General features: G+C 30.1%; 4 protein-coding genes across 4 annotated transcripts; 3 read left to right on the forward strand and 1 right to left on the reverse strand.

Moving 5' to 3' along the window:
- Positions 1 to 329: 329 nt before the first annotated feature.
- LOC128959223 (TATA-box-binding protein-like 1) lies at positions 330 to 713 on the forward strand. The gene has a single exon (XM_054305162.1). It carries the CDS (start codon positions 330 to 332, stop codon positions 711 to 713), a length of 384 nt encoding a protein of 127 aa, XP_054161137.1.
- A 9,681-nt stretch (positions 714 to 10,394) lies between these two features.
- Positions 10,395 to 12,379, forward strand: LOC128959224 (uncharacterized). The gene is made up of 2 exons (XM_054305163.1): positions 10,395 to 11,094; positions 11,139 to 12,379. The coding sequence occupies exons 1-2, from the start codon at positions 10,395 to 10,397 to the stop codon at positions 12,377 to 12,379; spliced, it is 1,941 nt and encodes a 646-aa protein (XP_054161138.1).
- A 4,302-nt stretch (positions 12,380 to 16,681) lies between these two features.
- LOC128959226 (steroid 17-alpha-hydroxylase/17,20 lyase-like) lies at positions 16,682 to 18,587 on the forward strand. The gene is made up of 3 exons (XM_054305165.1): positions 16,682 to 16,779; positions 17,491 to 18,068; positions 18,220 to 18,587. Exons 1-3 carry the CDS (start codon positions 16,682 to 16,684, stop codon positions 18,585 to 18,587), a joined length of 1,044 nt encoding a protein of 347 aa, XP_054161140.1.
- A 575-nt stretch (positions 18,588 to 19,162) lies between these two features.
- On the reverse strand, positions 19,163 to 20,444 carry LOC128959227 (carbonic anhydrase 7-like). The gene is made up of 3 exons (XM_054305166.1): positions 20,142 to 20,444; positions 19,473 to 19,799; positions 19,163 to 19,285 (listed from the first exon to the last, which is right to left on the reverse strand). The coding sequence occupies exons 1-3, from the start codon at positions 20,442 to 20,444 to the stop codon at positions 19,163 to 19,165; spliced, it is 753 nt and encodes a 250-aa protein (XP_054161141.1).
- Between the last annotated feature and the right edge of the window lie 7,488 nt (positions 20,445 to 27,932).

Raw genomic sequence — 27,932 nt, forward strand, 5'->3', positions numbered from 1 at the left:
TGCTGCAATAGTTGATGCAATAGTTGTTAAACTAATTGTTGCAACAGTTGTTGCAATAGTTGATGCAATAGTTGTTAAACTAATTGTTGCAACAGTTGTTGCAATAGTTGATGTGTTTATAAATACATTAACATTTATTATAGTAAGTTTTTTAGCATACAGTTAACAATATGCCAGTGATAACTAATGTTTCGATGACTGCTGATCTCTTTGAAATGATTGGTTTTATTGATTTAATAAAAATGTGTAACAACTGTTGTAATTGTGTTTATCACAATTACCCATTTGTGAGAGTAATTAAACGGTACCGTAACCCTAATGCTACGGTTATGATATACGACTCTGGTAAACTAATATTCGTTGGTGCAAAAACAAAAAATGTTGGTCGAATCGCATTACGAAAGACTGCTCGCATAATACAAAAACTCGGATATGACATCAAATTACATAACTTACGTGTGACTAACATTGCTGCGTCACATGACCTGAAAAACGATTTGAATGTCGAGAAATTGATGAATCAATTTAATTGGAGCTGTAATTTTGAGTTGGAAATATTTCCACATTTGAGGATCAATTGTGGTAATAAAAGACACATAACTCTCACTAGAAAAGGAAAAATGATATTGACTGGTGTTAATACTAGAAAAGCATTGAATGAGTTGTTTGAAGAGTTTATGTTTAAATACTTTGATTACTTAATAAACAAATAAATATGAAGAAAGTAAGATTTGAAAACAAAGTGCAGATAAAGATTATGTATGTTTGGTCATATGCTTCAAAACAAGCCCGCATCTCTAATTGGCATTGGATAGTTTTTAACAGACGTATCCATGAATATAAATGTAAACTTATTGAAGAAAATATATTATATGTATTAGATAAAGATTTTAGAGATAAATTATTTAATGAACGCTTTTGTAAATAAAAAAATTTTTATTCAATTATTCATTGTATTAAATATACATAAATAGTTTAATTGTAAATATTATCATTTTCAATATAATAAAATAAATCATTAAATATTATATAATTAATTATTCATAAACAATATTATCTTTTACGTATTTATAAGTAGTGTATATAGTTAAGTTGTTAATTTGGTATTTGTTGACAGCCATATGGTTCGCTATTGAGACGGTTAACTGTTTGTTAGGAAACTTTGAAGCTTTCGCTATTACTAAATCCAACAATTTCATTGTTAGGCCAAATTCAGGTATAACAATATTAGTGATGTTTGGTTTCATTAATGCACCTCTTAGATATTCATGAAATTGATTGAAGATATTAACATATCTATTGCTTTGCTTTCTAATACAGCTTTAAGATAGTTGTTGTAAATGTTATACAAAACAAGTACTTTACGGTTTTTTACGTAAACGCAAAAATTAGAGTAATTTCTCATATTCATTGAAGTCTTATAAGTACCAGTTTTTTTTCATTTTATCGACAACTTTTCCAAAGCCTGGTAGACTTTCAACAATAGCCACTTGTTTACCCGTATCAGATTTAAAATATATTGAAGGCGTCAATTGTTTAATCAAATTGAATGCATTAAAAACGTGTTGACCGACATCATAGTCAATTGTCAGTTTTTTCAATGATTTGTTTGCCGAAAGACTAATCCATTGATCTTTTGTTAATAGTTTGTAAATATTGAGTTCTTCCAATTTTGGTGCAATTGATAAATGTTGACACAAAAGTTGAGACGACACTTCTCCGTCAATGTGCACTTCTTTAATTATTTCGCCATACATTTCAATAAATTTTAAAAAATTTCTGTTATTGAATTTTATCTTATCCATAAAATTAATGGCCTTAATTTTTGCCGGTATATCCAAATCAAGAATATAGATGAGCTCTTCATCAATAGGAAATTTGTCACCCCAAAAGAATGACACTTCACTCAAATATTTAAAGTTGTTCAAAAATAAATGCATTGATTTAATTTGAGTGATAATTGCCAAATTGATTTCCAATTTAGTAATGTATGCCCATTTCGAGTGTAATGACTGAATGCATTCATCTCCTAATGCCAAATTACTCGACCCTAGAGATCCAAATACTATTGTATTGTCGTCGAAGCGTTTATACCAATCAAAATCGTAATCGGCGGTAATTCGGATAATTCGATGATAAACTGGAAGACAATGTTTCCATTGAGTTGAAACTTCACTAAGACATGATTGGTCATCTGCGACCAACGGACTTAATAGTAATGCACACAAATCATCTCCAAATCTATCAAAACTATCTCTAGGATACTTATTCATAGTGCTGTGCAGAAATATGAAAGTAAATTATTATGAAATTAATGAAAGTTATTAATAAATTTTAAGTTTTTAGAAAAGTTTTTTTTGAAAAGTTTTTTTAAAGTTTTTTTGATAAAAAAAAATATTTGTGCTTACTTTATTTTTTTATATAAATAAACACAATATAATAACATAAGACTCAGTTATACACTGATATCTTCTACTGGCGAGTTAATTTGATGTATGTTTCAATACAAAGCTAGCCTCAATCCAATGTATTTCGTACTACAGTCTATAAGGACATTAATTTATTAATTTTACCGATTAATAGTTAATTTTTCATAATTATTTTTTTATTAACTTAAACTACACATTTTTAAGCATCTTTTAAGAATAAAAAAATTTACTTTTAATTACAATTAAAAAGTTATTAACAATTTAAGTTAATTAATATATACAGTATATGTAATACTATTGCAATACAGTGTGTACATACTATTTCAATACAGTGATGTCATTATATTACATGTATTGTATGCAATAATTAATGTTAGTTCGGGTATTTGGTCAGTTCGGGTAGTTGGCCAGTTCGGGTAGTTGGTTAGTTCGGGTAGAGGTAGTGGTGACGTCATTGGTGTACTACACTTAGGTTAGGTTAGGTTGGGTCACGTGACCTCTGCTATCCCCTCTCTGCTATGAATATATATGGGGGGAAGCACAGTGCTTTCCCCCACTGCTATACTCCTGTACCAACTACTTATATATTTAATTCAATATAAATAGACTTATATTAGATAAGATATTAGTATAATATGAAGAATTTTAATAATTTTTTTTATAAAAAATATCTATAATTAAAATCTATAAACTAATTGTTTTTATTTTATTTTTTTCATTGACGTCTATCGACATTAAGATACATGCGTTGCGGTGAATACGTAAAGTTACGTAACACTACTTTTGGCGGTACATCCGTACTGTCTGACCGACTGAATCGGTACTGCCGGACAATGCGAGCCAATGTTACCTTCAGTATCATTAGGACAAACTGGTTGGCTATGCAATGTCGGGGACCCATACCAAAGGGCAGGTATGTATTGGCCACCAGTTTGTGTCGATTTTCCGGTAAAAACCTGTCGGCAACAAAACGTTCGGCATTTGAATAGTAGTCCTCACACTTGTGTATCGCGTGGAAAGTTATCTCAACTATTTCGCCCTTAAGGACAGTTATGCCGGTATCGCCTAACTGGTAGTCCTCTTTGGCCACACGACTCTCGCGTATGGCAGTCGTATGCAGTCTCAGTGTTTCAGATATGACGGCTGACATGAGCTCAAGATTGACAACTAAATCATAGTCCAGTTGGCCAGTAGTCTCGTTGACTGCAGTCATGACTTCCCTGTAGAGCCGTTCCTGTAATTCTTGATTCATTGCCAACTCATAGGTAGCCAGTGTTAGTATTGTCATATTGGGATCAATACCCGATACGGTTAGTACCCATGCGTTGGCCAATATTTCCTCCAGAGTCAAGTGATTAGACATTCCTATTAAGAAAAATAATAAAATTTATTATTACTTAAATACTCGCTCTCTCTCTCTCTCTCACACACACACACAAACACACATATTAACACATATATACACAAATACACACACACATACACACACACATACACACACACATACACACATACACACATATACACACACATACACACACATATACACACATATACACACACATACACACACATACACACACATACACACACATACACACACATACACACACATACACACACATACACACACATACACACACATACACACACAATATTTTAATATTTCAAAAATACTAAACCCTGTTCAAAAAGTTCAAACTCCGACATCTCTTTTAGCTCCCTTTCCATTGACTTATCCATCTTTGCTTTGACCAGTAAATCGACAAAATCATTGTCACTATTGTTGTCGGTCTCTGTTGTCGTGCGCTTCTCTCGTTCATTCAGTACATGTCTGGTCAGTGCAAACAAGTACTCGTTAGCCGAATCGGTCATAAAGTGTGTAATTGATAGTAGTTTTAGTGCCCAATCGGGTAGCATAACAAGTGCCAAATTACGCCACCAGTTCGGGTGCAACAATGAACTAGTAGTTACAACAAACGGATGTTCAGGCTGTAGATGTGAGTTCAGGTTCATTGAGAAAACACTGGCCGCTATCGAGTCCATTACAAAATTGGCGTAAATAACTTTCATGTTGACCTCTTGGCCTCGGCCGGCATAACCGTCCAGTGCGGTCAACATATTGCCAATGCAGTGATCAATCTTAGGTAACAGTGCCTTCATTTTGCTGGCCGTAAACGCCGTACTCATTATAGATCGGATACGTTTCCATTGCTGATCCTGGGCTTCGTCAACATTTTTGCCGAGTATTGGATGACTTTTGGCCGAAACCAGCGGCGGATTCGATCGATTGGTAAATATATGCCAATCTTTGATACAGATTTGTTTGACCAGTTCCGGGTCGGCAATGGATAGTATAGGTTCGTTGCCATCAAAATAACTGTGTTTTTTATGGTATATTATCATTTGAATTAATTTGTTAGCATTTTTTTTGTTTGTTTGTTAGCTATAATAACAACAACCCCCCCATACCCAACCCAACCCATACCATACCCGTAAACTTTGCCAAACTGTCGCATCCAATCGACATCCATCTGCGATCGCGGACGCCATAGTAGTTGCAAATTATTACCGAAACCGATGACAGGTTTGGGACCTTTTATGCCTCGTTTGGTCCAAAAGTCAAACTCTTTTGTTAGATATCTATATATATATATAAAATAAAAAAATAAATAATTATAATTTTTATTAACAAATTTACAAAATATATAAATAAATAAATGATTTACTTATAAATAATAGTCAAAAATATGCTAATTATTATAATACTTATAGAATAGGCTAAAATAATATCCATTTTTATATATTTATATAAGTAGTTAACTTATAATAATAATTATTGAATAAAAAAAATAATAATTAGCTATTTGTCTGTAATTTTTAGTAAATCTAAAATATTTCTAATTGTAAAATATTATAAAACATTTCATTTTTATTAAATAGGTTTTTATAAAAAAAGATACTGTATATGTTTAATATTTTTTTATATAAAATATATTGTATATTTAAAAAAATGATACTACAGTATAATATAATGTACTAATTATATGAATAATTAAAAAAATAAAATTTGTTTGTCATTACTATAAATTACTGTAAGAAAGAAAGAAAGAAAGAGAGAGAGAGAGAGAAAGAGAGAGAGAGAGAGAGAGAGAGAGAGAGAGAGAGAGAGCAAATGTTATTTGAATGTTATTTGAATTTTATCAACTGAAACGTTAGAACCTAAGCCTAAGGTAATAACTAAACCTAATAGAGTTAATCAATTCATAACACAATAAGTATAATCGCTTTAATATAAGTATTTTTAAAAAAAAATACTTAAAGTTATTTACAATCATTGTAATAAAGGTCTAATTTTTAGAAAAATAAAATATTTTCATATTTATATTATACTAAATTCAATTACTAAAATTAAAAAACAAACAAAAATGTATAGATTTGTAGATTATTTTATTTTTTATTGTTATTTGAAAATCATATACAATTAATGACAAAATAAATTAGAAAAATATATGTTTGTTTATGAATAGATATTTAATAGATTTAATTAACAATAATAATAATAAAAAATATTTTTTTTATTATGTTGTAATTTTCTTACATTTATTATTAAATGTTAATAAAATTTTTATTTAATATATATTTATTAAGATTTAATTATTTATATTAATATAATTAAAAGTTGAGCTAATTTACATTATTGTTGATTATAACCAAATTGATAAAAATAACATCTAATTGATTTCCAAACTTTGCGTTTAATTAAAACTTGTTTGGCCTTATCGGACACATATATTCTATATACAGGTGCCGGCATACCATTGAAGCCAATGTTATCAAAGTTAGTACTATAAGCGCCCATATTTGCAAACATAAGCCATTCGCCTACAAACATCTCAACCAGTGGACAGTTGTCTCTAATACAGTCATGACTACAACATGTCGGTCCCCATAGTATGCTATTATAGGACTGCCTTTTTGCTATGATATCCGATGGTAACAGTGGTATCGGTTCATAAAATTTACGAATATATATTGAATCTTTGAACGATCCGTATGCGCCGTCATTCAGTGTATACATAATATTTGGCCAATTATTTTGGTCATCACTAACCTCGCGTCGGGACAACACACGGGTCAGTACAGTGAAAGCAGTTTCACAAAAGTATGTGCCCGGTTCAGCCATAACAGTCAGATTGTCATACCAGTGCCCATTATCATTATTATCAGCAAAATGTTTATCAATAGCTATATTGATAACATCAGCCATCTGTTCAAATGTTATCTCATTGTTGTCCAAACTATGACTCCATAGACCAGGAAATCCACCGCCAATGTCCAGTACTGACATCTTATAGCCCAGAGCTTCGGCCATATCAAACACTTGCCGGGCTCTGGCAATTGCCAGGTCATAGGCTTCTGCATTTTGTGCACCACTGCCCACATGAAAGGCCACACCGATAACAAACAAACCCATTTGTTTTGCAGCCGACAACATATTAAGCGCATCAGTCATAGAGCAACCAAACTTGCGATTCAATCGGACCTTTGAGTCGGTGTCGTCCACTTTGATGCGCACCAGTAGTCTGGCTTCCGGATGTCTGGTCTGTATTTTCTTAAGCTCTTCCAAACAATCAAATGTCATGAGATTAATGTTTTCATCGCGTGAATAGACAAGCGATGCATTAGTTTTGCAAGTGTTTGCAAATATGATTGACTCGGGTTTGGCACCCAATGCCAGTACTGTTTCAATTTCGTGCTATTAGTTTAAGTAATATACATATTAATAGTTAAATTGTCTTATTTTTTTAATTAAATATAATAATTAAACAATTAAAAGTAAAAATTCAATGATATTAAGTTTATATTATTATTATTAGTATTAAAATAATGATCAATACCTGACTGGCACAATCAAACCCGACTCCCAGTTTATTGAGCACTTTGAGCAACGGTAGACTGGGGTTAGCTTTGACCGCATAATAGGGACTAATTCTGGGCATTAGTCGACACCATTCACTATACTTTTCGATGACATCCTCGACATTGAATATACTGTACGGCAGTTCACTATTGTTTAAATCGATATAATTTCTAATAATCTCAATCATAATTATATAATAATAATTATTGTTTTTAATATTTTAAAATCTAATATTATTTTGTTTAAGTTGACTTATTAAAACTTATTAAAGTTATAATCTTATTAAAACTTAATACAAGCATTTATATATATTACATAAATATTATGTTAATCAAGATATTAAACATTATAAAATGGTACAGTATACATTTATAAAATATTAAATTATCATAGATTAAATTTTCATAATCTACTTCATCATCAATTACTAATTAATCATTTATTTTATTACAATTTTTGTTGTTGTTGTTTTATTTTCTAGATATTTGTTAAAACATGTGATAACCCAGTGTTAAGATAGTTGTATGTTGATTGGGGGGGAGGGGCAGAGGGTAAAGTTAGTTTAGTTAAAAGTTAAAAGTAAAAGTTAGTTAAAAAAAACCAAAATACTATTAAGATTTTACTCTTTAGATTTTTTTTAAATCTAAAAATTAAATAATGTAAGTTTTTTTAAATAATAATAATAATAATAATAATGCCCCCTTTTACAAAATATAGAAATTTTTAAATATTGAAAAATTTTATACCTATACTTCACACTCAGTACCCCCTCCTCTCCCATACCTTTCTAACACCACATCCCTTAGACACATACGCACACAAAGACAGAAAAAAATTGCTTAATATGAATAAATTAGTTAAAATATTTAATAATTAAGTGATTAGTTAGAAAATGACATTGTTTAATTTTTGTTTTTTTCCATTATTTTATTTTTTTTAATATTATTAATTTAGTTGTTACAGTGTTTCATAAAATAATTAATTAGTAATTATCATTGTCTCCACAATAATTTATAAAAACAAAAAAAAATTGATTGTATTTCTAAATTATATAAGCAAATAATTTATCAAAAAATATTATTGATAAAAAATGTTAATTTTGTTGTTATTGCAATAAAAAAAAACGTGTAGAAATTATTACAGTATAATAAAGTTATTAATTTTATAATTAATTAATTGTATATATCATTACTAATAAACAGCAATAGTCAGTTGAAATACAAACAATATTATATATATCGACCAGATGTCGACAGTTATGCACTTTAATCGACACTAATATATCGTATATAAGATAACGTAATTGTATCGTATTTTTCAGTTATTATAAATCAATCGTTTTTGTGTAATATTAAATAAACGTTAATTTTATTAATCGTTTCGTTTTTATTACGCAATTGTCGGCTAATTGGCTGACATTATTGGCGCAGTCGGTAGGATAAAGCATTACTGTAGTTGATTACATCGACAAAAACCGTGAATCATCGAAAATGCCGTACAGATACAGTACGAGGTGCCAAACACGTGCTGAGCGCATACGGGCCTCACTTCGCAGACAACGTGTCAACCGCAACGTTATCAACACGACAAACACCGAAGACGTAAGCGGCCACCACAATGAGACCGTCGCCGCACGGGTCTCACGGTTTCGCACAACCGACGGTCCAGTTTTACCGCACAAATCGGTCGCTCGTAATAACAATATGACATTCAACAGCTTACCACCCACGGCATCGATTCCTTATGCAGCCAAAGACTCAACAAAGGAGTGGCACCGCATATCCACGTTACTCACCATCGGAGCCATCGAAAAGGAGCGTCTCATCGCTTCGGCTCTGCATTACCACACTGACGGCGATGCCGGTAAATCAACGAACACTCACCGAAAGCTCGTCATCGGACAGCTCAACAAACAAAGACGTCACGATTTGCGTTCAAATCGCACGACTATCCGAAACATATCGTCCTATTGTGACACCGATTGTCCTCGACATCCTTCGGGCGACAGACACTATAACTATTGGACGAGAAATCATCGACACCACCTCTCAAGACGTAGCCAACGATGTAAACGTCGTAACAAATATCGTTTCGCTATCACCACCGATATATACGTTGTATATGAATAACACCCGCAGTCGACGACAACATTCGTATTCATATACAAGAAATCGTATAATACAGACGACGCATCAGAAAGCGTCACACCATTCACGTGTGACTCCCGATAGTAGACGTAGCGACATGTCGTTCACGTCATCATATCGTGTCACATATCGCCGTCACTCTCAACAACAACACCGAAGTCATCGCATTATGAACCGATTCTCAACGCCGCCCATCAATCCATCAGCGGATGGATTCGTTTCATGCGTTCACAGACCGTCCATTTGGCCGTACAAGTTGGCTAACTTTCACCCGGTTCGTCCGCGCCGTATAGACGCTGGTCTTCGCGGTCGGGGAATTGTTGACAGTACACACTCACAGACAGACAGACACACCGCAGATACTGACATCACATCCCTTTCCACCCTTTAGTAACGTTTTGTCCCTCAACACAATCACTACATGTAATCGTTATAATTATTATTCAATCAAACCATCTTTTAATCTAATTGTCGGCCTTTTAGGGAACGTAATTATTATCTGTCTGTCTCTCTCTCTCTCACCTGACTATCTATTGTTGTATTGATATCCCTATCCGCCCAACACTTTCATTCTTTTTCTTAACTCAATAATACTGTACATTGTTTTTCGTTTAATCAATAAATTGTTTGTTAATAAACTCTTGTGTCCATCGATTGTCATCTCTTGTAATCGCTACCATCGGTCAACACACGCAAAGCATAATAGCGACCCCAACCGCTATATTGGTGACCCGGACGTGATTTTCACCGCCGATGACCTATTGATTACAATAAACGTGTTTTCATCGATTTGTCGTCTTATCGCCGATATTATCATCAAATCATCGCTTCTGTCGCCGCAATCAACTCAACAGAAGTCAACAAAAGTTTTGTCATCACCTGTTGTCGCAAACAATGCCAGACACCGAAACAACTACAACAACGAATGTGGATTCAGTGGCCGTAAGGCCTCCGCCGTTCTATGATTCGAATCCTGCGCTATGGTTCGGTCTTCTGGAGGGCCAGTTCGCCGCAAATCGTATCTCTAGCGATGCCGTAAAGTACGGAAGCGTTTTATCGGCACTCACTGTAAGCCAATCAACTGAAGTGATGGATATCATAACTGATCCGCCGGCAAACGACAAATACAAGACAATTAAAGACGCACTTATCAGTCGATTATCAACAAGTAATGCTAAACGATTGGAACAACTGATCGATCGCGAAGAACTCGGAGATCGCAAACCATCTCAACTCCTCCGCCGCCTCCGCCAATTGGCCGGTACCAGCGTTACTGACGACGCACTGAAGACATTATGGATGCGACGACTGCCTAACGATACACAAAAGATACTAAAGGCCTCAAGAGAACAGCTCAACACACTGGCCGATATTGCCGATGAAATACACGATACGTATCAATCGGCACACGTATCAGCAGTATCTACCGAAACAGAAGCATTACGTAAACAAATCGATGCACTCACCAAACAAATAGCTCAATTGTCGTCCAATAGATCTCGCGATCACAGTCGATCTCGATCTCAAAGACGTGGCCGATCCAACAGTCGCAATCGCGAAGATAATGGCCAGTGCTGGTACCACAATCGATTCGGTAATAAAGCAACGAAGTGTACAAAGCCCTGCAACTACAATGAGGGAAACGCGAACGGGAATCAATAGCGACGGCAACTGATTCCCACAACAAAAGCCGTCGTCTGTTCGTCACCGATAAGGTTACAAAAGCATCGTTTCTCATCGATACGGGTGCTGATGTCTCAGTATTCCCGAACTCAAAGCTATGTCGTAGGCGTGTAGAAGAATATCAGCTCTTTGCCGCCAACGGTACTCCTATTAAGACGTATGGCTCACACTATTTAAACCTGGATCTCGGACTTCGCCGCGCATTCAATTGGAAATTCATTGTTGCAGACGTATCAACGCCTATAATTGGTGCCGACTTTCTCGCACACTTCGGGATTGCACCTGATCTTCGACACAAACGATTACTCGACTGTATTACTGGTCTCAAAGTGTTTGGACGCATTCAAGTCGTCGACATACCGACTATTAGGACAGTCACCGGTGACACACCTTATCATCGACTTCTCGAAGAATATACAGTAATTACTCGCCCGTCAGCAACAATGAAGCCTAGACTTCACAACACTGTACATCACATCATAACAACTGATGGACCACCTGTTTGTAGTGACCGCCGACGACTGGTTGGCGATAAATACAATTACGCTAAACGTGAATTCGAGTCACTTGTATCTCAAGGCATCTGTCGTCCATCATCAAGCAACTGGTCCTCTCCTCTTCATATGGTCCCTAAGAAGGACAATGAATGGCGACCTTGTGGTGTTTACAGGTCTCTCAACGCGCGTACAATACCCGACAAATATCCAGTGCCTCACATCGAAGATTTTACTCATAATCTCGCCGGTTGTCGCGTCTTCTCAACTATCGATTTGGTTAAAGCCTACCATCAGATACCTATCGCACCAGAAGACGTACATAAGACAGCTGTGAAGACACCCTTCGGTTTATTCGAATACTTATATATGTCTTTCGGTCTCTGTAACGCTGCACAGACTTTTCAACGGTTTATCGACGAAGTAATCCGTGGTCTCGATTTTTGTTTTGCATACATTGATGACATACTCATCGCATCTGAAGACGAAACTCAACACTTGGATCACTTACGACAGTTGTTCACTCGACTCAAAGATTACGGAGTAGTGATCAATGTCGGCAAATGTGTATTTGGCGCCTCTGATGTCAAATTTCTCGGCTACGTTGTCGATCATACAGGAACTCGTCCTCAACCAGAAAAAGTCGCATCTATTCTATCGTTTCCTCAACCGAAGACTACTCAGGACTCAGACGTTTCTTAGGCATTGCAAACTTTTACCGAAGATTTGTACCGAACGCCGCAACTATTCAGGCACCGATGAATATATATCTTTCCGGAGCCAAAAATGATGTCATCAATTGGACTGAAGAAGCAGTCAACGCTTTTCAGTCTTTGAAGACAGCCATCGCTAATGCCACTCTATTAACACATCCATTGACCGGTGCGACGCTATCACTAATGGTCGACGCCTCTAACGGTGCAATCGGTGCATCAGTTCAACAACTAGTGGACAGCGATTGGCAACCAATTGCTTTCTTTTCTCGAAAGCTCACCGATAAACAAATTACGTGGTCTGCATACGACAGAGAACTATTGGCCGCATACGAATCGGTGAAGAAATTTCGCTATCTTCTCGAAGGCCGAGTGTTTATACTGTATACCGACCACAAGCCATTAACTTATGCATTCAAACAAAAGCCAGAGAAAGCAGGTCCACGACAGATGCGTCAATTGGATTACATATCGCAATTTACTACTGATATTCGCCACATTTCGGGTAAAGACAATGTTGTCGCCGATTCGATGTCTCGCATAGAAACTATCGCTCAAGAGGTCGATTACGAAGCTTTAGCTAAAGAGCAAGAAGTCGATACTGAACTCAACGACATCATCGCTTCAAAGACATCACTATCACTCAAACTAGTGTCACTACCGCACAGTACATCAAAACTATGGTGTGATTTATCTACAAGCACTGCCCGACCGTTTATCACTAATAACTACCGAAAAATTGCTATACAATCATTGCATTCACTGTCACATCCCGGAGCTAAAGCAACAACAAAACTAGTCAAACGAGCGTTCATATGGCCAAACATTGAGTCGGATTGTAAACAATATGTTCGCAACTGCATCGAGTGTCAACGTTCAAAAATAACCAGACATGTGTCAGCACCTATTGGTTCATATACACTGCCATCTCAACGCTTTGAACACATACATATTGATATCGTTGGACCACTACCACCATCAAACGGATATACTTACTGTCTAACGATTATTGATCGCTTCACTCGTTGGCCCGAAGCACTACCGATGATAGACATAACTGCTGAAACAGTTGCCCGAACACTGATCAGTGGTTGGATATCAAGATTTGGCGTACCATTACGTATAACTTCAGACCAAGGCCGGCAGTTTGAATCGAATTTATTTCGATCACTCACTCAACTGCTGGGCACCAAACGCATCCGAACAACCAGTTATCATCCAGCAGCTAATGGACTCGTTGAACGCTTTCACCGCCAACTCAAAGCATCAATCAAGTGTCATAGTAGCGAGAAATGGTCCGATTTACTACCGATTGTACTCTTAGGCATACGGAACGCATACAAAGAAGATCTCAACGCGACATCAGCTGAACTTGTATACGGACAGCACCTGCGATTGCCCGGCGAATTCTTCAGCAACACTGACGACACGTCAATTGAATCATCTGATTTCGCCGTTCAAATACGTCAACACATGCGTGAACTCCGCCCGATGTCTGTTCAAAGACATGGCGAGCGCCGAACATTCGTATTTAACGATCTACGCAACTGCTCTCATGTATTCTTAAGACATGATGCTGTCCGCCGACCACTACAAGCACCATATGATGGCCCATATCAAGTACTAGTCCGCACAGACAAGACGTTCGACATCGACATCAATGGTCGCAAGTCTACGGTTACCATAGATCGACTAAAGCCAGCATACATCCAGGCACCGGTCGAACCTACAACACAACAGACAAGTAATAACACACCAGATGCCGACAATCAAATCACTCCATCAGCATCTAAACCATTGACAACTCGTTCTGGACGTCGCGTTCGAATCAATACTAACCCCGATTTTCGTTACTTCTAGTCGTGGCCAAGCCACTTCGGGGGGAGTACTTTAGGGAACGTAATTATTATCTGTCTGTCTCTCTCTCTCTCACCTGACTATCTATTGTTGTATTGATATCCCTATCCGCCCAACACTTTCATTCTTTTTCTTAACTCAATAATACTGTACATTGTTTTTCGTTTAATCAATAAATTGTTTGTTAATAAACTCTTGTGTCCATCGATTGTCATCTCTTGTAATCGCTACCATCGGTCAACACACGCAAAGCATAATAGCGACCCCAACCGCTATAGCCTCTTGGCTGACAATATCATTACTAATAAACAGCAATAGTCAGTTAAAATACAAACAATATTTTTTTAATAAATAATAATTTTTTTTAATAAAATAATAATTTTTTTTAATAAAATAATAATTTTTTTTAATAAAATAATAATTTTTTTTAATAAAATAATAATTTTTTTTAATAAAATAATAATTTTTTTTAATAAAATAATAAGTTTTTTTAATAAAATAATAATTTTTTTTAATAAAGTAATAATTTTTTTTAATAAAATAATAATTTTTTTTAATAAAATAATATTTTTTTTTAATAAAATAATAATTTTTTTTAAATATAATAATAATTTTTCCCAATAAGTTAAGTTTTATAAAATATTTTTTACTAGTATTTGTAAAGCATAGAAAATTTTATGTAATTTTACAATTTAATATATATATATATATTTAAATACTAGGAATTTTATTTAACCCAAACTATTATTTTTCATATTATTATTATCTAGGTGCATTTATGTAGAGGACAAATTTGATTTAAATTGATAGTCGATAAATGACAACACAATATTTTAGTATTATTATTATTATTTTTTCAATTATTTTGTATCTATACTAAATTAAAGGCTTAAAAATATTATTGGTGATTTTTTTTTGTATTTTATTTTATCTCTCAATCGTCGGCTAACAAAATATATACTTAATATTTAATTTATATAATAATAATTCTGGGCATTAGTCGACACTATTGACTATACTTTTCGATGACATCCTCGACATTGAATATACTGTACGGCAGTTCACTATTGTTTAAATCGATATTATTTTCTAATAAACTCAATGATCTCATTCATAATTATATGATAATAATTATTGTTTTAATATTTTATCAAATTTAATATTATTTTGTTAAGTTGGCTTATATCAATTTATTAAAGTTATAATCTTATTAAAATATTATTATATTATACTTTTACAAAAATTTTATAATAATATTAATTTTCTTTAAATAATTAATAATAGCTATCATAATTTTTAAAATATATAATCAAATTTATTTTAATCAATATATATATATATATATATATTTTTAAAAATTATAAATTTTAGTTTTAAAATAAATAGTTATTTTATATTAACTTTTTATTTAGTTACTAACACTACTATTACTACATTGTTAATATTATAGGCTATTATACAGTAATACAACTCAACAATAATACAATAATGTCAATAATTGCATCATTTATTGTTTGGATGGCATACAATCTATTAACTGTACTAAAATTAATAGCTATTATATCGATTGTTTATTATCTAGCACATTTTTATTATCGCTACTATTGTTTACCACCTGGACCATTTCCAGTTCCTATATTTGGAAACTTATCATGTAAGTTTTTTTTAAAAAATAATAATAATAATAATTTATTGAATAATCATAAAGTTCATTCATTGAAACACTGCGTTATTTATTAAAAGATTACGTTATTTATTGAAACATTACGTTATTTACTGACGGTTATAATATCTTTAATTATTAATTCTAGTATTTACAAAACACTGGGACCAATTATTTAGGGAATTTATTAAAAAATATGGTCCAGTATTTACTGTACACATTGGTAGTACACCGCAAATTTTTATAGCCGACATTGATATAGCTAGAGATGCTTTCAATAGACAAGAGTTTGCTGGAAGACCCGAAATATTAACCGGTAATTAATTAATTAATTAAAATAAAATAATAATTTTAACATTGTATAACAATTAATTAGTACAATATAATATATATATATTTTTTTTAAATAATAATCAAGGTACACTATTTAAATATGACAAAAATTTTGATGTATTTTTTACCGATTATGGACACACTTGGCAATCGCTTAGACGTATAGCTCACGGGGCTGTACTGTAAGTGATAGTTTATTTTTTATATATTTTTATATATATATTTTTATGTACAGTATACTGTATTTATTATACTGTATATATAAATCTTAATTTTTAAAAAAATAAACTATTTTTTTTAATTCAGAAAAAATCATAATATATTTTAATAATTTATATAATTATTTTTTTTTGTAAAAAAAATATATTAAGAAAATACTCGACAAATGAACGACTCGTTAATGTTATCATCGATAGCGTTGATCGTACAGTAGATAATATGTTGGACAGTATGGGTCCCGACAAACCATTTAATCCGATTGAATATATTTATCTAACGTTTCTCAATATAATTGCCAGCAGTGTATTTGGACAAAGGTATATAAATTATATAACGTAAAGTTTCTTATATTTTAAAAAATATAGTAAAATAATTAATTAAAATTTTTAACTTTAACATAATTTTTAAATATAAGTTAATAATAATAATAATAACCAGTTTTTTTATTAAATTAAAACCAATATTTATAATCATAGATATAAAGTACAGTATTATAAATAAATAAAATATTATTTATCTGTCTCTCTGTCTCTCTCTGTCTCTCTCTCTGTCTCTCTCTCTGTCTCTCTCTCTGTCTCTCTCTCTGTCTCTCTCTGTCTCTCTCTGTCTCTCTCTGTCTCTCTCTGTCTCTCTCTGTCTCTCTCTGTCTCTCTCTGTCTCTCTCTGTCTCTCTCTGTCTCTCTCTATCTCTCTCTGTCTCTCTCTGTCTCTCTCTATCTCTCTCTGTCTCTCTCTGTCTCTCTCTGTCTCTCTCTGTCTCTCTCTGTCTCTCTCTGTCTCTCTCTATCTCTCTCTGTCTCTCTCTGTCTCTCTCTGTCTCTCTCTGTCTCTCTCTGTCTCTCTCTGTCTCTCTCTGTCTCTCTCTGTCTCTCTCTGTCTCTCTCTGTCTCTCTCTGTCTCTCTCTGTCTCTCTCTGTCTCTCTCTGTCTCTCTCTGTCTCTCTCTGTCACAACAAACACAATGTATTAATTATTGTATTTATTTTAATAATTAAAAAAAAATAATTATATTTTTTAATTTTTATTTAGTTACACATTAGACGACCCGGAATTTCGTCAAATCAAATATACATTCTATGATCTGGAGTTCGAAACCGGCAATTGTTTTGTTTTGTGGGAATGGGCGCCAATATTTCGTTGGCTGTATAGACCGGATCTATTCAACAAATATAAGCGCCATTTTGTTAGTTTACGTCAACTAATACAACAAAAATTTCTGGACCATCGACACGATTATCAACCAGATATTGAACGAGACTTTTGCGATGCACTGATAGCCACTGCCGATGAAGCCGTACGTCAATCAAAAGAGTCGGCACCCTATCTGACGGATGCAAACCTATCGATGACTGTATTCGATGTATTCTTTGCCGGTGTCGACACCTCTCAGATAACATTTCAATGGCTGCTACTGTTGTTGGCCTACTATCCTGATGTACAGCAACGGGTACGCCAGGAAATCGATAGGATTATTGGCGACCATTTGCCCGGACATGTGGATCGCGACCGGTGTCACTATACTATGGCAGTCATATCGGAAACGTTACGCTACAGAAATGCGGCCCCGTTTGGTGTATCGCATAAAACTATGGTCACCACTAAACTAGGTATAGATACCATATATATACATATATAATATCTGTATATATAATACCTGTATATATCTAATACCTGTATATATATAATACTTGTATTTCTCAAGTTATATAATAAGAATAATAATAAAAATTTATTTGTTTGTTTGTTTGTTAACTGTAGGCCAATATACTGTTCCCAAAAATACAGCAATTGGCGTATTTCAAGGCTATATACTAAGTAACGATAGCGACAAACATTGGTCGGGCGGCAACGGTATGGACTTCAGGCCCGACCGATTCATTGACAGCGACGGCAAATACATACAGAAACGTTTTCAATCGTTCATACCGTTTGGTTTGGGTCGTCGGGTATGTCTGGGCGAACGGCTGGCCTATGCCGACCTGTTTCTGGTATTAGTACGACTCATACAGCGTACCCGTAACTATGATATTGTATTGGACAGTCATCAGGGTCTCGACCCTAACCATGATATACGTGATGTGGTCACACCCAATCAGTTCAATATTGTTTTGAAAACTAAACTGTAATTTACTTTTTCATATATACAGTATATATCTATATATTTATATACTATAAAGTATATATACAATGATTGATTTAAAGGACAAAAATTTTATCTAATGTTTATTATTAATTTGTTTAATATATTTTTGTTTATAAATATTTAGTTAAGTAACAAAATTTATTTGTTTAATAATAACAATATGTTAAAAATTTATTTTAAAAAAATTAAACATTTAGGTTTATTATAGTTATTTTGCTATTTTGTAAAAAACTATTTTTAATCAGATTATATGAAATTTTTTTTAATAATTAAGTTACATAACTTTTTTGGGATAATTTTTAATTAATTTTAAAACGTTTATTAATAATATATTGATAATCTGGTTTTTATTTATTTATAAAATGTAATAACATTTTATTACATTTGATACAAAAATTACTAATTTATCTTTTTTAAAAAAAATAACATTTTTTTAAAAATATTTATTTATTTTATTGAAATAATTAAATACAATTATATTAACTAAAGTTTAGGTAAATATATAAATGTTTTTCATAACTAAAAAAAATAATTTTAATTAATAATTTTCAATATTATTTAGTGCTGTTTTGAGCTAAAAACGGATCGTCCGGTCAATGGCTGAATTGGTCGGCGATTATCTAATATATGAGTTTCATTGCCAATAGGAAACTCCCATTGCATCAAACGAAATGTGTTTAACTATTTATAATATATATATTTAAAAGTAAAATAAAATTAATATATATATATATATATGTTAGTTATTAATTAAATATTTGTGAGTTTTTTTTAATTAGTTTAATAGTTTATATTAATATCTCTATATTATCTGTAATACTAAGTTTATTAAAAAAAATTGTTTAATTAAACTAAATTAAAAATTAACCTGTTTAGTACTGATTGAAATGCGATTTTCAAAAATGATCCAGGTAACCGATTCGTGACATGGCGGTATTGTAATTGATCCATGATATTTGTACATGGCCAATTTATTATCGGGCAACATTGAGCTAATATAAAACGATTGATCAGCCGGTATATCTATGGATGTATTGAATGGGGCGATACGGGATACGGCATCAATTAATGGCTTCAAATTGGGATTATCATTGTCGCTGATGTCGGCCATTACCGACATAATAACGATACCGTTTGGATGAAACAATGCCTCATCAGTGTTGCCGTAGTCTTGGTTATAGTGTGTGAAAAATATCTATAATTTTTTTTTATTAAAAAAAATTAATAAATAGATTTTTTTTAACTATTTTAAAAATTAATATTAAGTGGAAGTAGTGGTAGTAGTGGTAGTAGTGGTAGTAGTGGTAGTAGTGGTAGTAGTGGTAGTAGTGGTAGTAGTGGTAGTAGTGGTAGTAGTGGTAGTAGTAGTAGTAGTGGTAGTAGTGGTAGTAGTGGTAGTAGTGGTAGTAGTGGTAGTAGTGGTAGTAGTGGTAGTAGTGGTAGTAGTGGTAGTAGTGGTAGTAGTGGTAGTAGTGGTAGTAGTGGTAGTAGTGGTAGTAGTGGTAGTAGTGGTAGTAGTCAATAAAAAATGTCATACCTCAGCAGCTGCTGATTTGCCATCAACACTATGCTCACTACCATCATCCACTTGTTTACCCCAATGAAACTGTAGGTGCTCAAGTATATATCTGGTATCGCCTGTATCACTCAGTTCAACAAATGGTTTTCCTGCGGTTGGCGTTGTCTCAAACGATACCTGTGCCAAATCACCATTGTTTGCCACATTAGTATCGTACGATTGTTGATAGTTGTATAAAACCAAACTAAATGTCTGATAGACTAGTCTATGGGTATCGATATTGATTGGCGATTGTCTATTGGCACCGCAACCCGGAAACATTGTCGACCAAATTGTTTTATCTAGATAAAAATTATATATTTTTTTTAAAATTAAAATAAACTATTAGTTATATAACTTTATCATAGTCAACTAGGTAATGTTTTTTTAAAAAAATAATAAATAAATATTATTTATAAAAACAATTACCTGCATATGAATAAGATGGCCCTGAACAGATAAAATCATTGACTATTAAATTATTATAGCCACAACAACAATTTTGTATTAATAATAATAATAATAATGTATAAAAAAATTTATGTAAATTTTTATACATTTTAACGAATATATAGATAGATATATATATATTCACTATAAAACTTTTCTGTATATAAAATATCTATTTAAAAAAAAAATATATATATCAAATATTTTTATTTATTTTTTTAAAAGTTAACTATTTGACTAAACAAAATAATATACATGTATATTATAACATATATTTTTTTTAAAAAATATTTTAAATGACACAATTTTATAATAATAATGATGATGAATATTTGCAAATTCATTCAACAATAAGACAATTGTTTTTTTTGTGTAAAATAAAAAATTGTGTTTTTTAGTTGTATTTTGTTATACATTAAATATTTTGTATTAAATATTAATTTATAAAAAAAACAAACACACATACATTAACACAAACAATAAAAATATATTAGTATATTAAAAACAAAAATTAAATTACAATAAAAAATTACAAAATAAACAACAACAAAAAAATTAAATAAATAAAATATGCGATCATTACTGCTATTTTATTATCTAATTATTTTATTTAGTAATTATTTTAAATCTATATTAAACAGTGGCAACGATACTGAATGTAATGGACCAACATTTGCCTATAAAGGTAATTATAATATATTTATTATTGTATTTATATATATATATAGTTTAATATCATTATTTAAAAAAACAAAACTAAATTAATAACAAAAGATAAGACCAAATGGTCGATCAGATTTCCCGGCTGTGGTGCCGACCGTCAGTCGCCAATCAATATCGATAGACAACTGGCCGTCTATTCGCCTGAACTGCAGTTAAGTTTCTATAACTATATGCAATCATACGACTGGGAGGTACTGAACAACGGAGAAACCGTTCAACTGATGACACGCGGTATTGTTGGTCCAGTTCTTGATTTAAAGGACAGTAGTAGTAGTGGTGGTGCTGGTGGTGGTGGAGTCGCCACCACTGATAGATATCATTTCTATAGTGCATTATTTCATTGGGGACAGTCCGATGATGATCAGGGCTCAGAGCATAGTATCGATAATAAGTTTGCATCGGCTGAGGTAGTATATACAGTATATATAATAAATATATAGTATATAACAAATATATAGTATATATGATATGTTAATATTTTTTTGTTTTTAATAATAATTATTATGATTGTTATATACAGTTATAATATATAGTTAACAAAAATTTAATAGATGACCAAAAAATTGTATTATACAGTAGTTACTGTAAATAATAGATAAATACTATAACTAATTTAAACTATAGTAATAGTAATAATAATAATAATAAGTAATAATTGTATTTTTTTAAAAAAAAAATAAATTACTGGATAATATATTTAATATTATAACTGTATTGTATTTTTAAAAATAGTTATATATAACACATTACAATGAAAAGTATGGCAATATGGACAATGCCGTACCCTATGATGATGGTATGCTTATCCTATCGACAATGTTTACCATAGCTGACGACAGCAAACAGGTGGACAACCCTGATCTGTCACCACTAATACAGTTGTTGCCAGAAATTATTACGTTCAACGTGTCGACACTATTGTCTCGTGAGGCGCCATTTTATTTAGGTCAATTGATGCCAGAAAACAAAACTAGCATGTTCAAATATCAAGGTTCAATCACATTTCCACCGTGTCATCAATCTGTTACCTGGATCATATTTGAACAACCGTTGCCAATTAGCCGGGAACAGGTATGTTATAATTGTATTATTTTAAAAACCTGTAGTTTTTTATAAATATTTTGTTAAAACTTTTAAAATTATAATATTTTATATTATAATTACTGTTAATAAAAAATCAACTATACTTAATAGTTAGATATGTTTCGTATTATAAATTGGGAGCCAATTGAAAATGCAACCAAAATACTTGATAATAGACGACCCATACAACCCTTAAATGATCGTACAGTCTATACAACTAATAATAAACATTTGATAAGTAATCTATAATTATTATATAATAATTAATTTTTTTAAAACATAATTTAAATAATTTATTAATTTTCTTATTTTTTAATCTATTTTGTTAGATAAAAGTATTACTAATAATAATATTAAATCTAATTATTTCAATAACAATGAAAAATGTCAAAAATGGTATCAATGCGGACATGGAGTCTGCTGTAGACATGAGGACTACTGTCTAGCAGATAGTGATGGCAGTAATAAACGGTGCGAAAAGCGGTGTTAAAAACTTTTTTTTATGAGTTTTTTTATTAAAATTTAAAAAAAAATAAAATTTAGTATTTTTCCTAATAAATAAAAATAACAATTTAGTGCAATGCTAAAATTTGTTGTTTTGTTTTTTTTTGCTTACTTTATTTTAAATATTATATATATAGTGATATATGAGTATATATTATATACTGAACAGTAACTATTGAAAAAGTAATTAAAAAAATTATATATACTTTTTTTTAATTTAAAAAAAAATAATAGTTATCCTCTTAAATAATTATTTTATAATTGTAAAAAATAATATTTTTATTATTCAGTTTATTTTATTATGTTAATAATTAAATTTATTTTTATATATTAAATATTTTTCATGTTTTTTAAGGAATTTTTATCCTATTTTCTAATTTTTTTAATAATTATTATTTACTGTACTTGTAATTACTACTGTATTATAATATAATAAGTTTTAAAAAAAAAAATATTTACATATAGGAACACAAACTTAGAAATATTGCTTATAATATAAATAAATTATTTTTTTTAAATACTAAACAATTAATAAAATGTTTTTACATATTTGAATACTTGAGTTATTTTTTTTATTGTAATATTATAGTAATTTTTCAACAATATTTCGAAGCTATTATCAATAATAAAACAAAAACAAAATTTTAAAAAAATGAAATTAAATTAATTACAATATTGACATATTTTTATTAATATTAATTGTTTTTTACAACAAATAAATTAATAGAATTGTAATAAATATTACTAAATGCAATGTAATTTCAGTAAAAAAACAGTAAAATATTTTTATTAATATTAATTGTTTTTTACAACAAATAAATTAATACAATTGTAATAAATATTACTAAATGCAATGTAAAGAATGATATTTAAATTATTCAGTAAAAAAACAGTAAAATATTTTTATTAATATTAATTGTTTTTACAACAAATAAATTAATACAATTGTAATAAATATTACTAAATGCAATGTAAAGAATGATATTTAAATTATTCAGTAAAAAAACAGTAAAATATTTTTATTAATATTAATTGTTTTTACAACAAATAAATTAATACAATTGTAATAAATATTACTAAATGCAATGTAATGAATGATATTTAAATTATTCAGTAAAAAACAGTAAATTATTTTTATTTTATTTTTTTTAAAAATATGTGTCAATAGAATTTCGACATAATTTCCATATATTGTAAAATCATTATAGTTTTAGTAATTAGTATAATATTTATTATTATTTTTTATATTAATTACAATTATTTAATAAAGAATAATTATTTATAATTCAAAAAAATAAATTAATAAAATAATAGAATTTTTTTATTTATTAATTATAAAATAATTCAAACTAATATATAAGTACTTAAGTTATAAAAAAGTATTCAAATAAATAAAAATATATAACATTTAATATAAAATAGAAGTTTTGTATTTAAATATATATATCAATATATAGAGTAAGTAATAAATAGCAATTTGATTATTTAATTTTAATATACATTTTTAATTTCTATATACGATAATTAACTTAATATAATGTTATAATTTTTCTTTTATTAGGTTAACAATTGATAATAATAAATAATAAAAATAATAATAAAACAATGGCTACTGATAAACAATTAACTGATGGTTTACGTGAATTTCAGCAAATGTTTGATCCCATTATCGACAAAGTTATGGCCAACTCATTGGAGTCGGACATCAATGGTTTGCGGGAGACTCTGAACAAAATGTACGACTATATTGTCCGTCGGCGAGAGTTTGACGATTTTGCCGAAATAATTATATCGTCGTACAGTGTACTGAGTGGCCATAAACCGGGTGACCATGAATTTGATAACCGTGTCTATGCTCTGGCCTGGGCTGTGGCACTGGCAATGGTTCATTTTGATCTACTGGACGACGTTATGGACCGATCGGATACACGCGATGGTCAGCCGTGTTGGCATACATTGGTAATTTGAAAAAATCAATAATAATAAAATTATATATAAATTTATATAATATATTATTAATATATATATATATATATATAGTGTACTATACATACATACATATTGTGTCTACTACACATAGTTAATGTTTTTTATTGTTGGTTGTTTTGTTATATAATTGTATGATTTTTTTTGTTGATAGCCAACAATCGGTATGTCGGCCCTAAACGATAGTACTATAGTATTGTCGGCCACCTATAAAATTTTGAAACTATATTTTAGTGATCATCAAAATTATGTACAAATTGTTCATTGCGTTCAAGAGGTTTGTTAATAGTATAGTTTAAATACCATAATATCATTTATATAAAGTTTATAAATAATTTTATATTTAAATAATTTTTTTTTTAATTATCTTAATTAACTACTATTAGTGTATTGAAAAGACAGCTTACGGCCAATTGTTGGACATGCAGTTTACCCGTTCCCAGAATGACCATGTTGATCTTAATACCTATACCTATGATAACTATAAGTTGATTAACAAATATAAAAATGCCTACTTTGCTACCGGTGCATTTTTGTTGGGTTAGTGGGCAATCCTATATATATATATATATATATATATATATATATATATATATAAAATAAGACAAAAAATATTATCTCATATTATATGATTACAAATAATTTAATTATTATTTTTTTATAGGTATGTATACATCGGGTCAGACATCGTACGATCATTTGGACAAAATTCAGGACATGTTGACCACATTAGGCATTTTGGTCGGAGTTATCGATGATGTGGAAGATTTGTTAACCGATGGCACCGATATTGTTGAGGGTAAGTGCACCTGGCCTTACGTTAGGGCACTACAGTTGGCCGACAATAACCAAAAGTCAGTGCTGTTGGCTAACTATGGACTCCAGGATCCCAATGCTGTCCAACTGATCAAACAATTGTACGACCAGTTGAATATTAAAACCGAGTCCAAGGAGTTTGTCAAAACCGAAACCCTAGTATTGAAACAAAAATGTTTGGACAGTACTGGCAATGCTATTCTCAATCAATTGCTTAACAAATTTATTGCAATCTATGAGAAATATTTTAAAACTATTTAATTTTTTTTAAATAAAAATAAATAATTTTCTAATATATTAATACTAATTCAAATTAATAGTTAGATTTTCATTATAAAAATATTAATTAGTAGATTATAGTTAATAATTATTATAATAATCAAGATTATATAAAAGCTATATTTATTTTTATGAATAAAAACTAATAAAGTTAAACAATATTATGTATATTCAATAAAAAATAAAATAATATTATTTAGATTTTTAAAAAAAATTATTATATTGTATTTACTCTAACTATAATCCAATATTATTATTATTTTAAATTTTTATGCAAATAAAAATAACTAAAAATTTTTTTTAATAAATAATAAAAATAATAATAATAATAAAAATTTAAATGAAATTATTCAAGTATATGTAAAAAAATATGTCAAGATTTATTTTTTTGTGAAATATTTTTCATATATTTTTGTCTAATAATTTGAAATAAAATATAATAAACTTGACATTGTTGTATAAATTATTAATTTTTATTGATTAAAAAACTTCATTATTATTTAGAAATAAAAAATTTTTTAATAAAAAAAATGTTTCAACTAATAGTATATAATATTATAATATAAATCAAAAGTTAGTAACAATTATTTTACGCTTTTTTAAAAAATTGTTTTTCTAATTTATTTGATTTATTATATTAATTGATTTATAATTTAAATACTAATTAATGCAAAAATAATTTAAATTGACATAACTTAGTATACAAAAGCAAATATAAAGTTTCTAATAAATATCACTGAGAAAGTTTCTAGAAAATTTCTCAGCAATAAATTATAATACTATATAATATATTAATGAAACATAATACTGTATATATATAATATTATATTATACTATATAATGTATTATACAAATGGGATCCCTATATAAATAATTCATAATTATTTAATAATAATAAGTTTTGTAAAATTTTATTAATCTTTTTATTATATCATAGTTTTAATTATGATTAAATAAATATATTTTTACTTTAATTTGTAATTAAATTACTACTAATAATAATTAATTATTAATTGTAAAAACAATGTTTTTAAAGATTACAAATATAGAGATAACAAAATTAACCATGGTGATCTCATAGATAGATATTTCGTTTAGAAACATTATAGACATTTCTTTATTATTTTAAAAATTTCTTTAGTTTTTGCTAACATTATATATAAGTGATATTACATAGAATTATTATAAAGTGTTTTAATATGAATAATAATAAAATATTTAAATGAAAGTGCAATTTAGCTGATAGTAAAAAACAGTATTTTACGGTAAAATATCATAAGATACGTCTATTACCAAACATTTTTTACTATACATATAATAAGTTAATATATGTATATGTATGTGTGTGTATGCATGTGTGTGTGTATGTGTGTATGTATATGAAATGATATTCAATAATAATTCATTTTAATATTCATTAGAAAAATATTTTTGAAAAAAATTTACTAATAATTTATAGCAATGACTAGCAAATAATAAATTATTTCAACAAAAAAAATCAAAAAAAAAATCTTATTAAATAAAAATTTTTAAAAATAGTATTATATTATATATATATATATATATATATATATATATATATATATATATTTCTTACTCTAAAATAAAATAAATAACAAGAAAAATGGAAATAACAGATATTTATGATAATATATTTAAAAAAGATGTTTCCAGAATATTTCCGGCCAACTATCTGAGTCAGGCCAACAAACTAGAGCACCGGCCTAACCATCGGTTTCTCATATCGTATAACAGCTGCGGTAGCAATTGGTTTATATATATTGTCCAATTGATACTGTCTTCAGCTGAAAATACCGATCCGGTTGACGATGAAGACTATATTATCGAAAGTGTTGGCTTACGGGCACTGGATATGACCAGAAAAATGATGTCGAAAACAACAAGCAATAGTAGTAGTAGTACTAGTAC

This window comes from Oppia nitens, unplaced genomic scaffold, assembly GCF_028296485.1.
Source record: "Oppia nitens isolate AA-2021 unplaced genomic scaffold, nextdenovo-longstitch-racon4-pilon3 scaffold43_pilon_pilon_pilon, whole genome shotgun sequence".
Lineage (NCBI taxonomy): Eukaryota > Metazoa > Arthropoda > Arachnida > Sarcoptiformes > Oppiidae > Oppia > Oppia nitens.

Excerpts from the sequence above, each read along its gene's own strand:
- LOC128959223 (XM_054305162.1), top strand. The coding sequence starts at position 330 with ATGATATACGACTCTGGTAAACTAATATTCGTTGGTGCAAAAACAAAA.
- LOC128959224 (XM_054305163.1), top strand. The coding sequence starts at position 10,395 with ATGCCAGACACCGAAACAACTACAACAACGAATGTGGATTCAGTGGCC. Across the intron at positions 11,095-11,138 it reads CTGGTACCACAATCGATTCG|GGAAACGCGAACGGGAATCA; the intron begins GTAATAAAGCAA and ends AACTACAATGAG.
- LOC128959226 (XM_054305165.1), top strand. The coding sequence starts at position 16,682 with ATGTTGGACAGTATGGGTCCCGACAAACCATTTAATCCGATTGAATAT. Across the intron at positions 16,780-17,490 it reads AGCAGTGTATTTGGACAAAG|TTACACATTAGACGACCCGG; the intron begins GTATATAAATTA and ends ATTTTTATTTAG. Across the intron at positions 18,069-18,219 it reads TATGGTCACCACTAAACTAG|GCCAATATACTGTTCCCAAA; the intron begins GTATAGATACCA and ends TGTTAACTGTAG.
- LOC128959227 (XM_054305166.1), bottom strand. The coding sequence starts at position 20,444 with ATGTTTCCGGGTTGCGGTGCCAATAGACAATCGCCAATCAATATCGAT. Across the intron at positions 19,800-20,141 it reads GCAAATCAGCAGCTGCTGAG|ATATTTTTCACACACTATAA; the intron begins GTATGACATTTT and ends AAAAAATTATAG. Across the intron at positions 19,286-19,472 it reads TTTCAATCAGTACTAAACAG|TTAAACACATTTCGTTTGAT; the intron begins GTTAATTTTTAA and ends TATTATAAATAG.